General features: G+C 39.9%; 1 protein-coding gene across 1 annotated transcript; it reads right to left on the bottom strand.

The window, feature by feature from the left end:
- Window positions 1–6035: 6035 nt before the first annotated feature.
- LOC141961177 (beta-microseminoprotein-like) lies at window positions 6036–8688 on the bottom strand. The gene is made up of 4 exons (XM_074907853.1): window positions 8680–8688; window positions 8208–8310; window positions 6903–7008; window positions 6036–6165 (listed from the first exon to the last, which is right to left on the bottom strand). The coding sequence occupies exons 1-4, from the start codon at window positions 8686–8688 to the stop codon at window positions 6036–6038; spliced, it is 348 nt and encodes a 115-aa protein (XP_074763954.1).
- Between the last annotated feature and the right edge of the window lie 9283 nt (window positions 8689–17971).

Here is a 17971-nt window from a genome sequence, read left to right as displayed (position 1 = left end):
TGTTTAACAACCATATATGTTAATGCATCTGTTCCCTGAATGAAATTCTGAGGTAGTGTTATTGCTAAGTTTTCCCTCTCATGTATCAAGGGTAATTCAGGCAGGCTGGTCTTATGTCCAAGTTCAAAAAACTCTCCAGAAACTAATCAGTCCCATCCATGATACCTCCTTGGATATAGACTAAATATACAGGCACTTTTGAAGTGCCACTTACCTTCTTAAACCTCACCAGAGCAAACGGAAATTGAGCTCAAGTCTGCCAGCTGAATCAGGATCTAGGTTTTTTGTGTTCTCTGTAGCTCTGACTTGTCCATCTATTTCTTCCTGCATATGAGCACTGTGACAGAACTAGGATGTCACCTAGTGGCTAGTGAAATTATAGGACAGATTAAAAATAACAAACCAAACCAAAACCTCAGCAGCAACAAAAAGTTCCAGAGCTGTCATATCTGTACATAAAAAAGCTGTGCTAATGTAGCTGGGCTGTAGTTACAAAAACTGCTCAATCAAGCTCCTGACTTCCCACTAGGCTTGCTGAAAAACTTCGGTCCTCTCTGAAATTCTTGACTGGTAATGAGCACCGAGCAAAAACTACTGACATGTTATTCCATTTCTATATAATTTTGGTCATTCTAACCTTTGAACCTCTTCTTACTGAGGAGAGATGGAAGAATTCCCAACTTAAGAGATACTTGAAAGGGAAGGGAGATGTTAATGAGGGTTATTAGCTGCTCAATAGTATTTATATCCTAAAAACATAGGCCTGAGGCCAGCAATGTAGCCAAACCAGATGCTGAGCTTCTGGATGTTATTAAGAGTTGATCTCTTATCTAACCTATCTGTATAATTTGCTGTTAATATTAGAGGATGATGCTTTAGTGCTTTGCATGAACTTGTTCAATCATCTACCTTACACAGCCAAATACTACAACTAGGAACAAATGACTGAAATGGGAAAAGAAAACAAAACAACTTTTGATAAATAATCCGGTCTATGACTTCAGGAGTCTAAAGAATTTTGAATTAATCTGTACCAAGCCAAATCCCTGCTCATCCCTGCTTGACCATAATCTTTGGTGTGCAGGACAGCATCCCTTTATTCAGGAGCAGGCAAGGGTAGAGCAACCCCAATAAAATCAACTCTTGCAGCCTCCAGGAAGCTTCCTCCAAGTGCAGGACATGGGATGACTAAAGGATAGCACTGTTAGGAGAGATCAAGTCCCAAACTAGGAACTAAAGAGGGGAGGCAAAGTGCCTCAGGAAACTGTTGAACTCTAATGAGACTGTAGCTTGGTTCAGGATAGCATGTTGGGGAAACTACACATCCCAAGATGGTATTTCAGCTCAGTTCAACTACCCTGTCCCTCATACAGCAGGCTGAAGTTAATTCTTTTTTTATACAGTTTAGGGAATTCTTTCACAGTCTCTGAGCTGTTATAGTTAGCAAAACTGCTTGTTTCTGTATATTTGCCCCATATTTGGCACGCCAGGGCAGCAAGGGGAGAAGCATCTGCAATTATGGCAAATACTGGGATATTTTGAAGGGAGTTATCTTGTGGTGGCAAAGGACTGCAGTTTATCAGTGCTCCTTAATGGAGATCTACTTAAAGCGCTGAAGCCCTGGAGAAATGTAAAAAATATGGGTCAGTTAAGATTTACATGCTGGAAGAAATGAAGTGTGAAAACAGAATTTTAGAGGGTGAGGAGTGTAAAAGTAACCCAGTCATGCTGGGTGGTTTAGATTGGTCATATGATTTGCATGTTCTAGAGTTTTCTGTAAATACCTATCATAAAACCAGTCAGTTTGCCCTAAAATAAACCACATCTTGGCTCCGGAAAACATGTACACGACAGCAGATTTGAACAGAAACTTTCAGGCTTTTAGAAGGTGCCGATGTAAACTTTCCTGCTTACCAACAGAAGAGTTAACTAAGAGCAAAGCGCACAAGTGAAACTGTCATGAATTGAATTTATCTTTTTTTAAAACTATCACAAAGCAGAATGTGAACTGCAAACCTCTAGCTTCTTTGGTACGCATAATGATATGCACATTCCTTGTTTAAGATTAAGTTGGATTTTATTTTTAAGATTAGGGCAAGAATCTTAATGTAAACAAAACATGAATGGGTACAAGGCCATTAACTTCTAGGGGATAAACATTGTTTAATAGGAAAACTTCCACTGGATTTTTATAGTTCTAGTGTTTGGTTTAAAAGACTTGATAGTTGGTAGGCTAAGCACTAGATTTCATTTTTAGGGCAAGAAGACCTTTTCAGTACTCAGAAAGACTTGCCTTGAAAAGAATTACTGGGAGTAGAAGGCCAGCTATCTGAAACTGCCTCTTTTTCTAGCAGGGCTAGCAAAAGAGCTGTGTGCTACTAGGTGGAGAGAGGGAAACTGGGGGGAAGAGAGCATGCAATCTCTTCTGCTCTGCCTGTGCTGTGTTGCCTTCCAAGGTTCTGCAGAGTCTCTTAAACGTTTAATGTGTCAGGATAATTGAGGAAACTCTTTGGTGAATGTTTCATTTCCACTGTGTGGAGCTAGTGGTGTTATCTAAAGCTTTGAGGGTGGTGGCATGTATTGTTTGTATGGGACTGTAGGGGAGTGTGTGTTGAAGTAGTGAAATGCCGAGACAAAACATCACTTGGCAAAAGTAGGAAGAATAAAGCAGGGATTTGTATGCTCTGTCTCTTCTTTCTCAAGTTTCAGAGTTTTGTCATCCTCCCACAGCTAGATTCCTTGCTACAGAAGGGAGCCAAGTCCCTGCTGTGCTTTTAGTGTTCCAAAACTAAATGCAATAGGTAACGTCATCTGTTTCCATGTTGAAAATTGGAGCAGACAAGAGGACAGCAGCCTTCTTCCTGAAGGCTCACACGTGAAATTAATCTTTTCTACTTCTGCATAGCAGACAGGATAGATCCACATATCCTTGGCAGATGCTGAAGGGGCTGAGGCTGTTCATCTAGAACAATGAGTTAGACCAGAACCCTGGAAAACAAAATTTTAGTGCTAGAATAAGGAAGGCAGTAACTAGAGGCAAGTAGGAAGTGCCTTCACTTGCATTGGATCAAACCAATTAGGGAGCTGGAGTCTGAGGTAAAGGCAGTTTATTACTGCAAGAACAAACCTAGCAAAAAGAGAGGCTCCTCTTTGTGGGTGGGCTCAGATTGCATCTGTTGACAAGATGACAATAACACAGAGAAAAATCTCTCCCTTATGCTATATAAAAAAGGATGAAGTCTATTACACAAGCTCCAAAATCATCTGTCCACATTCCATTCTACTATTGCAAATTAGGATGGCCTCACAAGTGCCTTCTCCTGGCAGGCAAACTTCTTTGTTCCTCTTTGTTGGATATTGGGACAGGCTGTGAATCAGAATGTTCCACCTGCTGTAAACAACAAGATTCATGTCTGAGAACATGAATGCTGTCTGTACATGGATGGCACCTTTAAGATATGAGTTAGAATAATGGCCTGTTTTATAAACTTCCTCTCACAGCCTTGGGTAGAGTCCATCTGACATAACTCAGGAGTTGTAATGCTCCCAGCCTTTAGATAATTTTCAGACAGTACATAATGGGATGCCTCATCTGTTTCTACTCTGAGAGTACTCAAACTGGCAAACTTAAGCACACAGCAAGAAGCTTGGTGTAAACAGATTTCAGTGGATTTCATTCTTTTTCAGAGATCAGATTATGACCTGCGGCAGAATAGAAATGACTGGTGCCCTCAGAACAACTGGAGAAAAATAAATTAGCAGACTTTAATGTTGCAGAAAAGGAATTAATAACTGAGGGGAGGAAGATGGCATGAAGGAGAAACAGAACTTGATCTCTTGTATACAGAGACTATAAACACAAAGCTCAGCTTCAGTCAAATACAGGTCACAATTCAAGACTTATCAACATTATCAGTTTAGGATATAGTACTGAAGAAAAGGAATAATTCAGGGTTTCAGAAGTAGGTGTCTCAATACTGAACCAGAATGTATCTGCAAATTCTAAGAATATTTATACCACTGCCTTCAGAAATGTCATCAAAGCACCTTGCTTTTTGGTTACTCTTATATTCTTACTCTCTCTATTCTGTAACTTGAAGTCTTCCTGAATAGCGTTGTGAACTCTGGATCTTATTTTTGACAGGTTCTATGAAATAGTTCCATATCACTAAGGGACATCTGATCAAGACAGAAACTAATCATGTGCCTTAACACTTGGTTACAAAGCTTGGCCCACATTGTGCTACAATTAACTGACTGCATAAATACACCATAAGCACATCCCAGTAGTCCCAGTAGCTTCCAGATATGGGTAGATATTAGAAAAAAAAACCCAACTAATTCAGCAGTCAGTTTCAGATGAGTTTGGGAATAAACTACAAAATAAATGAGTGTTGTAACAGACAAATTGTCAAGTTAGCTTTGGTAAGTACTTGTCTTTAGACAGTGGGATTTCAGTCAATGAGGGAAGAAGTATCCTTTGTTCTCAGTCTAGCATTAAGCTCTGAACTTCTGCATACAGTATCTTCCTGGGCTTCACAAGAGCATCGGTTCAGTTACAACTCAATTCTGCAAGTGCTCCTGGGCAGCCTGTGGCCACCTGTGTCTTACTGGATGTGGACCACAAGACCTCAATGAGTGTTGCACATTTTTTGGTAGCTGGGAAAGAAGAAAGTGGGACAGATGCATCTCAGATCATGCAGAACCCTCTTACCTTTTTTCCCAGTAGATGTAATTGTTACTGCTCTTGATGTAAGTGCCTTATGGGCTTTAGTCTATTTGCACAGTGATGTTAGCAGCTTTGACTTGTTAGCTGTTGTATAAAGTACATTACTGTGGGTCCTCTTCCAAAAGGGCATGTGATAGGCAATTAAAAAAAAAAGTGTAACCAACAGGGTTGTCTTCCTGAGGAAGGAGGAAGGGAAGCAGAGGTGGAATAACAAAAACCTCATGTAATCTTGAAGGTGAAGCTGCCTTGCTCACTGGAGAACATGTGGTCAAGGCTCATGCAAGCTGAGCTTTGCCTTGCCCCTGCAGACAGCAAGACCAGGCCCTGCTGACAAGGTATGTGTTCGTTCCATAACTTGAAACAAGGAGCTATGGAAGCTGTGGCATCCTCTTTCTGTTACCAGAAAACAGAGCATGAAGTCATAGGATGCTCATAGTCACTTGTAGAAAGAGACAACTGAACAAATGTACCCATAAAGTTTATGAAGAGGTGCCATGAGGGAGAGCTTCTACTGGTGAGTGTATCCCTCTCAGTTATTGCCTGTGGATTTGCCAAGCTTCTTCCCTGCTTGAGCCTAGTCCAGATCAGTCTCTCTAGCCAGCCACAATCCTGCCCATTGGCCAGTTTAATAACCTGAATTTCTTGAGGGTTAATCTGAATAAAGGACCTTTTACCCAATCCCCAGGTTGAGGACTGGGTCTGCTGTGCTGTGAGTGCAATGGAAGTATAGTGCTGTGTAGACTGGCTAACTGGTAGCTCTTGCTGTCCATAGGTAGGGCAGGCTCCAGGCAGCCATACCAGATAGAAGATCATCATATAAGACATTGTTCTAGAAAAGATAGTGTTCAGATAGATTTTAAAGTCACTTTTCATTTCTTTCCCATTTTATTTGGAATGTTAATTTTTTAGGTTTCATTCCTCAAAGATGAAAATGTCACATGAATTTTTGATGCTTCATTTGATTTTATTTTAGCTTTAAGATACAACTGTGCACAGATAACAGAATATACTCCCTGGCACTGAAGCGTGACTAGAGAAGAATTAAAGTTATAAGCTACTGAGGATGCTTTAAAATGTCAGCCTTAATTTCTTAAGGAAGGAACAAGTTGGTTCTTGCTTCATGGGGAAGCAGAAGGCAGAGAAACCAAGGGAGTCTTTTGTGAGTAGATATTCAGTTTTATTATTGTGTTAGGTTTTATGAGTAGATTTCACTCAACAGTTGCATTTTTCAATTTTTTTGAATTTGTGAGAAAACCCTTAAAACAAAAAAAAAGAAAATATTCCCCAAATCCACAATCTTTCTCTGTTAGCCCACCCACTCATGGACTGGGCATTCTTTTGAGTGATCATCTTTCTCCACTGTTTTATAAGTGCAGGTCTCCTTGTTGAAAATGTTTACACACTTCTCTTCATCATAGCCAACTGGTCTTGCAAAGCTGTTATTGGGAAAAGAAAGACAAAGAGGTGATGAAACCAACCAGTAAGCAGCTTGCATTTCAGATGGTGTCTGCAGTACTTTTAATAAGAAGAGGCTATACTAAGGAGGTGTCCAGGAGCAGAAAAGGGAGCTCATACAAATCTCACAGCTCAAATGTTACTTAGCCTGCTGCTTAAGCAGGATGAGGGGAGAGTTATAGTTTACTGATCTGATTTACACACAAGAGATGTTGTGTTTGTTATTCCAATATAATTGCTTTTTCTCTTCAGTCGCAGTATGGAACAAGAATTGCATGAGTGGTTGGGTGTCACTGTAGGAAAAATTACAGGCAGATGAGTTTATCTTGAGTTGCTTCTCAGACAAAAGAGCGGTGTGAAAAAAAAGATGTGAGATGTAAAAGATGTGTGGCTTTAGGAAGATCTGGACTAGGAGCAGTAGAAATTTCTGAAGTAACTACATGTTCTCTCTCGAATCAGTATCTTGCCTGAAATTTTAGCTCTGAGAAGAATTAAATCTTTTTTTTACCAGTCAAGAATAATTTATTAAACATGAGCTATATTTGTCAGAGGAACTTTTTGCATGCTCAGTGATGATGGTGTTGGGTTAATTAGTAACTTTGTGATATGAAATGAGACAAATATCATGGTTGTTTCTCGGGGCCCCCTGTTTGAAGGGAAGTGGTTTGTGCCGTGTCATGGCAGCAGAGGAAAACCTCCACTGCTGCTCTGAACTCACGCGGTGCAACAGTCAATTCCATCCTTGGAACAATAGCAGTCAAAGCAGTCTTCGGTCCTCCACTTAGAACCAAATTTATGCAGCTCTTTTTTTGAGTCAAGGCAGCCTGAAAACATAGTGCACAAGCAACCTTCAGCTTCAGACCTATTGCACTAACAATGCTATTGCTTATACAGAATGGGTGGGATCTTTGACCTTTTATATTAACATTCCTATCTGGCAAACATGGAGGTTCCCCAACAGAGCAGGACTGCTACTATTCTAATGCATGAAGAAGAGTATTGTGGGTCACTCTGTTTCCTGTGGTTCTCAGCAGCGTTGGGTTTCCTGTAGCAGCTCATCTTTAAGTACAGGAATCAGAGCACCCAGCAGAAAGAGAACTAGGCACAGACCTGCTCAGAATTAAGAGAAGGCTTTGACTTCCCCCCTCATTAACACCAACTGTTGTTGACTCCTAATTTAGAGCAAGACTAAATCTCCCTGGAAAACTTCTCCCAATCCTGAGCTGCAGGAAAAAAGCACATACTGGATATAAAGTTCCTGTCCAACAGTCACAGAATTGACTTCCTAAATAAGTGATCTAGAAAGCAGGATTTTGAGGATAGGACAAGACAGAGTGGACGATTTGGGGGTTCTAGGTTGTGTCTTTGCCTATAAATAAATTCTGTTTCTTTGGTATTTTTCTAGTTTGGGGCACTTGGTTTATTTTGCATACTGGCATACATCAGCTCTTCTTGTGTCCCAATAATTGCATGTTTCTTTTTTGGGAACTTATTTTCCTGCAGCTCCACTCATCTGTAGACTGATAGACTAGCTGCGTTCAGGAAGAGCAGTCCCAGACTCACGGGGAGCAGTCATACTATTCTTAAGAACTTGCCTTGGGATAGGGAAACAACTTATGAGTAAATTTATTGGTATGCTGGACACTTGCCAATCTCTTTTCCGATTTATACTGACTACACACACATGTAGAGAAAGGCCCTTCTCTGTATTTCTAAATATGCTGCCATGGTGAAAACATTAATTATTACTTCATGCAGATAGATAAACCTATGCTGCTTCCCTGGACAAAATTAATATGTAATTTGGCCTCTGTGATGCTCCTCAGATAAACTTTTTAATAACTTTCTGTAAATTCACTGTTCTCCATACCCCATTCCCCCCTCCGTTTTCTCCCTCTTTCCTAGTGGTTTCTCCACTGTTTCCACTTACTTCTAAGTTGTGGTAAATTGCACAGAATAGACAAATCAAATCAAACAGTGCTTGTGGTGATGTCTGTCAAGTTAAGGACAGTTGACTTCTTACCTTCAGTGTTTGAATTCTCTGAATTCAATAGCTCAATGAAGCAGGAAGCATTGGACACTGGCAAGGTAACAGCAAGAACAAGAAGGCAGGCCAAGATGGTCTTCTGAACAAGAAAGCAGAATTCTTATGAATACTCAAGTAACTATTAAGATGTATCGATGATAAATAGTACCATTAGATGTAGGAAAATACATTGTTGTTTCAAATCAAAATCCAATTGGTTTTTGCAGTTTAGAAAACTTAACATGCAATCAGGAATACTGAACCACTGAGAAGAAAGAGGCAGAGCGTCATGTGGGAGGGAAAAACAAGTCTGTCTTTCAAAGCTGTTAAAATTAAGCATTGCCTGATAGAGTACCGGTAGAGCCAGATACTGTGTGTGAAAGGAGTGTGTTCTATTCCTTTTCCTTCCCCATTCATTGTTCTTGTCCTTATTCTCTCCATAGGATTGGTCACTGTCTCTACCACTAACCTCACTCATAGATGTAAAAACTTCTTTACTGGAGTCTGAAGAACCCACTGGATATTTCACCCTAATATTGAAGTATTAGGAACAAGCTGATGAACATTCAAGATGAAGTTGAACACTCAAGACTTGGCTCTGCTTTGACCAGGAGGTTGACCAAATGACTTGCAGGTGTGCCTTCCAAACTAGATAATTCTATATTCTATGACCTTTGCCAGCAGATTTTTCTGAAAGTTCAGCTCACATTCCTCAACTAGTCTCTTATTCTTCAATATTGGTTTGAAATGTTTGAAGGGCTTTCATCAAGGATATGAAGGAAATAAGTGCAAGAACTCTAGGATGGAATTAGCTGTGATGAATTTAAAAATCTTGGTGAGAGAGGAAAGGTAGACCCAGGAATAAACAATGACATATACACACACATATATTGTATATATTGTATATATGTGTGTTTGTTTTGGACAGCGTAGAACTAGTGGCTTATAAAAAGAAGTCATACCTGTGAGAGGAGAAAAAAATAGCATTTTATTTTGCAGAAGAGAGGTTAAAACAGATCTGCAACAGAGATGCAGATTAGTAAAAATCAAGGTAACATTTTTGAGTTTAACTAAATTTTCTGTTGTTATCCAGACTTTTCACAGAAGAGAAGGCCATTTTTAGGTTTAGACACAACAGAGCTGCTTTCTGCCAGAAAACAGACTATCTCCAAACATTATATGTAACTGAAAACAGATAATAAAAAGCCTTAGCTAGAGTCCTATTAGATGTCTTCTGCCTTATACATGCTGATATATTTTACACAAGTTTCTTGTCTGTGCCGATCTGGCTTTTGTTCCCAAAACATAGAATTTATACTTTCTCCAAGCTGCTTAGATCTCCGAGTATTGAGAAATCCAACAGAACCTCCTTTAAAACCTATAGCAACATACCTTGGTCTTTTAAAGTATAAAATGTAAAGACTCACCATTCTTGCAGAATTATGAGGCTTCCAGTAAGGAGACAGCCTGTAAGAAGCTCATCTTCTCAGAGAACTTATATAGAGAGGGAATTTATGATACCAGTCCTTGAGCAAACTGAACATGTATGAATAACTCCAATGAAGTTTTTGAAAAATGACCTCATGAAGTGGCCATTATTAAAATAAGCCAATTATATACAGGAAGGTTTGGTTCTAAAAGGCACTGAAGAAATAGGTGTGGCTTTTGTGCTATACCAGATCTGGAAGGCAGTTCTGAGAAGTACTTTGAAAGGAATTTCAAGCCTTCAAAAAATATTTAGCACTTGCCCTGAGAAACCCAGTAGAGACATTGTGGTTGTCACTCCACACAACTTGCATGCTTAGTTTGAACCATCTAGGTTTTAAAAGAGGAGCTTTGAACAAATGTTCAGCTTTCTTGTTCATTAGCTGAAGATGAAAGAATGCTCTTGAGAAAAGAGTGATGGAAAGGTTACATGTAAAGTAGAGTTTCTGTGGAGAGTGGCTCTGTAGGCCCTTAGAAAGAGGTCCTAGATAACCATTTTCTTCCTTGTTCATTTTTCCATTATGTAAAAGACCCATATGCTCAGGTCCTGTAAAAAAATATGCATCATATTTTCTTAATGCTTGTACCAAGGTAGAAATGGTCCCTTTTCTGCAGAGGCTGTACATGTCAAGGGCAGACACACTTTCCAAGTGCTTGGGACAGTAATCTGATAGCAAAGGAGTCAAGTACAGTCCCCTTTTGCTTATCTTTGGTGTAGTCAGTTCAAATATTTCAAACTGTGTAGCCCTGATAGGTGAAGAAGTCTTCCCCTTATTATGAGGGCTGCACAGTTTGCAATACCTGAACTAACTACTCTGACTACCTGTGTTGACCCCTCATGTGGATTTGGAAGTAGAGGTTGAACTCCAAGCTGGAGTGGCTACTCCCTGTCTTCTACCCAAACTCCAGAGTTGAGAGCTAGTTCAGAAAGTCCATGTGAGAAAGCCAGCATTATTGCAATGCAGGTCACAGTGAGACCACTACTTACAAGGATATCTAAGTTGGCCCTTAACTCAGTAAGCTGAGTAAATCAGTTTTCCTTCAGTTACCAGATCGTTCTTCAGGATGGCAGAAAGAGCTCGAGTGCTTACAGGTATTCATAGGTTTGATAAAGCTGCCCACAGTCAGCCTATCACTAATAAGTTAGATTTGGCAATGCTGATGTATGCACTACCCTGAAGCAGGAGATGATTAACACCACAGCCACATAGCTCAGGCCCTTGGTTCTTAATTACCAATAAGCCAACAAAACATATCAGCTCATGAGTACAGGCACTAGCATTTTCTTTACCGATATCAACAGAGCCCACATATCCCCTTTGGATCTCTCACAAATATGTATGAAACCAATTTAACAGCATCATTGCAGTTTGGGATACTGTCAGTGTTTCAGAGGAGATATTTCAGAGCACGTGCATTTTTCTATTAAAGGGGAAAAAAAGGCACAGTAGGATGGATGACAAAGTAGTACACCCCAATCCTAGGCCAAAGCTGCCTTTTGTGTTGGTTGCTGTGAAGATGGGGAGAGTTCATGCTCTCCCTTCCGGTATCCTGTTCCTCTGCTGCCTGACCGAATTGATTTACATCTGTGGGATGGCTAATGATGGACCCTAGCTTTGCATTCCTGCTCTTTGTAACCTTTATGTGCTGAGAATCAACTATTTCACCTTGGCTGACAATATGTGGGAAGTACCACAGAGTCCTGTTCAAGGTATTGGCTCCTCCATGTCCTCAGAAGTAATCTGGAGCAAGTATTCCTTGACAGTTTGGAAGAAAAGGACCATCAAATTATATTGCCTTAATACTGTTAATATTACTGATCGATTTAATTTTTTTCTTTTATGCTGCATGCAATATTTTGCTTGACAGGCACCTGCAGCAGTTCTTGTACGTAAGCAAAAGTCACCAGACACAGCAATTTGTGATGCTGGTGTACTGGAGTGAAACTTGTGGAATTGGTTACAGCCAAAACCCAGTCAACTTGTTGGTTTCTTGCTGAGTGACAGAGAATGTGTTTGTTGTTCAACTCCAAAAAAAACCCAACCAACACGCATGTGTGTGTTCTCTCTCAACCTTTCAGACAAGCAGTGACTGTCACTGAGCTGTTCCCATTGCAGAACCCTCCCTGTTTTCTAGGTGCAAGGTATCCCAGGTATGGAGAGAAGTTCTTGCAAGCAGCTTTCTTTGGAATGCAGCAGGGAGCAACCTGCCAGGCCTAAGCCTGGGCAGTGTCTAGGGACAGTGAAGAAGCTCTTTGCCTCATCTGTGAACTATGGGGATTCTAACAATGCCCTGTGGTGTTGAAACCACTCAGAGAAGTAAACCCTATGTATCTAGCCCATTCATATATTGATCACTAAGGCCATTTGTGTCCCATAATATGTTGCATTTCTTCTTCAGTTCACGTACAGGATGATAGGTGCCTTGCTTGTGTGGGGGACAGATATCTCCAGCAGACATTGCTCTGTTGAAATCTTGAGTGTCTTTCCAACCCATTTATTTCTTACTTAAAACATTCTAAGAATGTCAATTCTCTGCCTAATTCTGTACCCTCTTTCCACTTATGCTGATAAATAGAGTATCATCTTTCTTCCTAAGATGGGGAAAAATCTTAGAGACTTTCCTGAAGATTTACCTCACTATTTTACTTTGTCATTCTTCATCTGGGATTTCTGGCTACATCTCACTGATGACCACAGAGATAATGAGAGTAATGCAAGACTATCAGCCTTGTTTTTATTGTATCTTCCAGTGCTAGGCAATCAACAGACAAATACAGCATGACTTCAGAGCAGTAATGTTATTTTAAAAACCCAATAAACTAGCTAATATCTATGAAAAGCATTACTCTATGAACAATTTAAGTTAGAAGAGATGGACTAGAATGAAAGCAGTCCAGGAACTTTGATTCTTAACCCAGTATTTCAGTACTCCTCCCACGTTCTTGAGAGGGATCAGCTTTCTGTAGGCGAGAGTAAGTGCAGGACTCCTTATAGAAGATAAGTTCATGTATCCAGTCATTCAAACCAGTAGGTTGACTACCAGTGCCATTGAGAATGGGAAAACAAGAGGAAGCATGAGGTATATTAGCTCACAGATCATAAGTAAACACAACTCTACAAATAAACTCATCTTAACCTTAAACTGGCAATGCTATGTATAAGGTACATTGGTGTTTTATAACTGTTAAACAAAGTCTGCCACATTTGCATGTGAGAGGACAACTGGTTTAAGGAAAAGCAAAAGCAAACAGCACTAAAATATACAGTGTACTGTTGACAGAGAAACATATTGTAAATGTGGTAGAAGGAAGTTTTATCTTGGTGGGAACACTTTTGTTAACTCTGAGGTTCATACACCCACAAACCTCAAAGCCTGTGCCCTCAGATCTCTCTTGCCATAAGAATTAGCAAAGAATTGTATTAATTTTACAAGCAAGGGGCACAGATGGTGTGAGTGTCTTGTCTCAGGTAACATGTAGCATAGCAGAAATTTGAATTTAGGTCTCAGTTCAAGCTGGAGACAACAATGTCATTTCTCGCCTGATCTGAACACCCCTGTCTCTTATATGTAGAAGAGTCCCCATTCCTGGGCCAAATTTCAGTTTTAATTCGTGGGATGAGAAACATGTCATTCCTACTGCACACACAAACACACACACACCCCCCCTTAGTTCTGTGGGCAAGCAAAGATCCCTCTGGTTGAGGTGCAAATGTGTTTTTTAAAAACACATGGTAAATACTCAGCTAGTCTGGAAAACCATGTCAGGTCATGATCCCCAGATGAAGGACCAGTGCTAAGGAAGGGACACCGGGGCAGACAAGAAGATCTAAAGAACCAGCTGCAAATGCCAGGCTGTGTTTGCAAGGAGATGACCTCCATCTCTGCAGCGTGGGTAGCACTGAGGAAGATAGCCACAGATACTACAGCAGTGAAGACAAAAGTCCAGAAGCAGTAAAACAAAATTGATAAGAAGTGACAGAGCTAGCAAAAAAGAAATCTCTAATTTATTGGAAGTGCAGTATTTCCTATACTTCTAACTTTCAACTCAAGCCCCATGGTAACAAAAAGATCTTTGAAATCTTCAGTAAACCAGAAAATGACAGAAAAATTTATTCCAGAAATTAAAAAAACATAGTGATTCCAAACACAGTTTGTTATCCTGATCCTGTAGCTGTTTAAGCAATTGAAGATTTTATGTTTACGAAAAAGTAAAGACTTTTTGATGTAGGTGTGACTTAAGGAGTTAGCTATAGGAAGAGTGGCTGGTGGGAGCATTGCTGTAGTTCTTGCCACCAGTGCCTCTGGCTTTGTGGAACTTACAGTACATGGTGCAATAGTGGACCCTGCTCTGGCCACACTGGCATTGGAAGCACACCTTTGGTCCTTCAGGTTGTAAAAAGTTTTACTTTTTTAACACAACCTGCACATTCATGCACAAAATAAAAGGGGGCTTAACTACAGTCTTATAATGTCTTTTACTTAGTTCAGTGACCTCAGGGCTTTTTTGGGGGAAAGCTCAGTTAGTTCTGTGTATACCCCACCTATACTGTATTTCAGCTCTATTTAGAGAACAGGAGTTTGTTTCCATTTTCTAAACTTGTTAGTCACTAATTCCATAAGGATAAAACACGGTAGTCTGATACTGTTGCTGCATGGACTTGGAACAAACTGGGGTGAGGAGGGCAGCCACATAGAATGCTTCAGTCAAATCCATGGGATATCTTGGCTGTTGGGATCTTTTTTCTTTTTTCTTTTCTGCTGTTTTCTGCTGTAATGTATAAAATCCTGCTTCCTCCCATTTCTCGTACTACACCCTTCCTGTCTCTTCCTGATGGGCAACAACTAGAACAGAACAACAGAGAAAGGGCTGTTGTGACTCTTATCTGGCAGGTTTCATGAGAATTGTGCCTGTGCTGTTCATAAAAACAGTATGCATTGCACAATGGCATCAAGAATGGAGCTGAGGAAGCACTGGTGTAAAAACCCCACGATGTCTTGGACTACTTCTTGAAAGTATTTTAACAGTTACTGAGAACATGCTAGTGCTAGGAGAATTGCCTTCCCCCTCTTTGAGAAAGCAAACAGGAGTCACAGCATCTGAAAGGGTAGAATATTTAACAGGTTTCATGTAATTTTTTTTCACAAAATGACAGCATTTTATTTTTGTTATTCCTTCAAATATGAAATAGGTTTTAGCTCAAATGCATGTATGGTATTGCCACAGCTCTCTGATCACATACATGTCAACAGATTGACTCTGTGTGCTATGAAGTCTTAAGAATCTGAAATTTGGACTTATTATAACAATGGGTTGATTCTAAGGAGCTCTTAAATGGTCTCTCTGGTGTTTTCTGCAGGGGTGAATATAGAAATGGCAAAAACTTATTCTCCAGTGGTTTACCAAGCAAATCAAATACAAAAATATTTCATAGAGAGGTTCTGTTAGGGTTTTTAAGGAAGTTACTGAAACTCGACTCGTAATCAACAAGCAGTTTCACTGTTGTGAAGGACAGAAAACTGAACTGGCACCTCTCTCTGTTTCTGCCCTACACATTTTCTTCATCTTTGATAGCACAGGTAATGGAAAGGATTCAAAACAGAGGCTGAGTGATATATCACCCTGCTTTCCTGCAGCTGGGTCATCTCACAAATAAAATAAATTTTAAAATTATCTGCAGCAATGCTGTTAGGCATTTCCCCACTCAGTAGACAGGCTTTCTGGTTTATAGCAAGAGAGATTCAAGATTCCCAAGCTTCATTGGTAAAATTATCTTATTTAGGGGAAAAAAATAGTTTCAGTAGTGCCAGCTACACTAGCAATAGCAAACCCAATACAATTGCATGTTGAAACTAAAATATCCCTTTTTTAAAACATCTGGAGGGAATTTCTGGGTCTCACTGAAGCCAGGCTATTCTCTGGAGCCTCTAGGTCAGTTCTCTCTACACTTCCTTGGCCGGGTAAACTCACCAGAAATCATTTTCTTACTTCTCCCGTGTCAGCTCGTGTTTGTGCTGGGTTGTTCAGATTCTGTTTCAAGTGCATGTGGTGGAGGAGATGCCCTTGCAGTGGAAAATGGGCCTCTCCACCCACAGATAACTTCTGGAAGGATGTGCTAATCACATTGATCAAATATGTTGGTTCTTCCCAGTCCCATAACATTAAAGAATAAATTAAGCATGAGATCCAAAGCTTTTGCCAGATTTCTTGTTTCAGTCACTCATAATTTTACTGGTGCTGTCAGCAAATCAGAAATCTTCTTGCACTGAGAAAGTCATCTTCATCTGTCAGAAAATTGGCACCTAGATTTTACAGAAACTTTTGGGACTCTAGGAGGTAATAAGGCTCCAAATTATAAATAAAGGTCCAAATAAAGTAATAAGTAGAATAAAATTCTATTTAAGTGAACTAAGTATCTGTAGATCACTTAAATATGAAGTCTACTGAGGAACTGCTAATACTAAGAACATGACCTTATAAGATAAACTCATTTTCATAAATTTTAGAAGAAAAATGTAGCCTTAACTTGTAAGACTCTGGTAGGAAAAACCTTGGAATACTGAAACAATTTCAGTATCACACAGCAGAGTTCCATACTACGACAAACTGGATGTTGATCTTGATGTGTGCACTTCTCAGTGGTTTGAACTAAAAAGTAATCCATGAGGAATCTCCAAGTCACTGTCGTGACCCATGAAAATGTTTATTTTTAAAACTAGGATCTAAAAAAAAAAAAAAAAAAAAAACGAGTTTTTCTCAAGAAACAGTTCTGTGAGCTATTTAGGTCGGAAGTCTTTGGGTCTCCATGCTCAAAATATTACTTCCCCTAAGAAGCTGCAGCTGTTTGTTCTGTAAGTGAGAACATTCCTTCAGGTACCAGCTGAGGTACCAGTTCTGTGTAATTTTGACATGAGCTGGCTGTCCCGATCCAATGTTGGGGCAGGTTTCGATATGATCCCAAGAGCAAGATTAAGACACAAACAAGATCAAATGCCATACACCCAAAACAGGTTTTTGTTATTAAAAGTGAAGAGGGGTAGTGACAGGACAGAATGGAAGGAAAAGACAGAAATAAAGCAAGCATCCAGAATACAGTTGCAAGAATAGTCACCAACCTGGATCCAACAGCGTCCTGTTGTTTATGGTAATAAGCAAATGCTTACCTCTTATCAGTTCATTAGCAATGCATGCGTGGTGTCTGGTGTACACAATAGAGTCACAAATGGCTACACATGGAGCCAATGATGATAAACCTTTGGTTTCACTCAGTCCATGTCTCCCCCTTTGAGACTTATCTAAGGAGTTTGACAATGCAACTGCAAGGGAGCAGGGGGTGCATCCTTCGATACATTTCTGCTTCCTTGGGTGACATTCCTTAGACTAATCCAAAGGCCACAGCTTGTCTTTGAGGTTTCCACAGACACAAGTGAGTTTTGAGACAGTCATTTGACATTTCAGTGTCTCATACTGGCAGAAGAGGTGAAAAGTCATTCAGGACAAGTTTCAAAACTGTTTCTCTCCTGCAGGATATGAAAACTCTTCGAAGAAGACTTACCTTAGGACCTTAAGCAACGTGAGAACTTTGATTTCCATATGTTGCTGCTGTTTAGAGTAATGACATGATTAAATCAGTGAATGGAAGTCAGATTTTAAAAAGACCTATGGAAATGTTTATACTAGAAAAAGCTGCACTGACTAATTCTGGCCCCTTACATTTTTTCAGCCTTGCAGGAACCAACTGTACAGAAACACAGAGTTATTGACTGTTATCCAGCCTGCAATGTAGAGAACTTAAAAACATGAAGTATGTAATACCAGTGCTTGCAAAATGCTTGGATTTTTTTTTCCCAAAAGAAGCTATCTTAAGTGAAGACGTAAGAAAGTTTAAAACAATATTCATAGGCAAAGTACCAAAAACAAAGCCAGAGAAACATACCATGTTAAATCATTCTGATTTTACTGATGGCTCACAGAGCCTGAGACAGGTTGTCTTGAGAAGCAGGTACCCCTGCTGAATAAATATAGGCTGACAGTTGATTTTGGGCCAAGTGAGGATCCCTGCCCTAAGAATGCTTAGCTGTGTGTAACTTCATGCTTTTGCAAGACAACAGACTTGTGATTATGGAGCATCACTAAACAGTCCACTTGTCCTGGAAGATGTGTTTCTTTTCCAATCATACAACAGTTTAGCTGCAGACTGTTGTGGTTTTTTAATACTCAATTCTGGAGTGAAGAAGCCATGTAGAAGCAGCATTTTATAAGGTATTGTTGCCTG

Source organism: Athene noctua, chromosome 5 (genome assembly GCF_965140245.1).
Source record: "Athene noctua chromosome 5, bAthNoc1.hap1.1, whole genome shotgun sequence".
Classification (NCBI taxonomy): domain Eukaryota; kingdom Metazoa; phylum Chordata; class Aves; order Strigiformes; family Strigidae; genus Athene; species Athene noctua.
This window is presented reverse-complemented; position numbering and strand designations above follow the sequence as displayed.

Bases quoted from the DNA above. Each gene is read 5' to 3' on its own strand.
- LOC141961177 (XM_074907853.1), bottom strand. The intron at 7,009-8,207 runs GTAAGAAGTCAA...CTATGTTTTCAG, and splicing joins AGAGAATTCAAACACTGAAG to GCTGCCTTGACTCAAAAAAA. The intron at 6,166-6,902 runs GTGAGTTCAGAG...TCCCAATAACAG, and splicing joins GGAATTGACTGTTGCACCGC to CTTTGCAAGACCAGTTGGCT.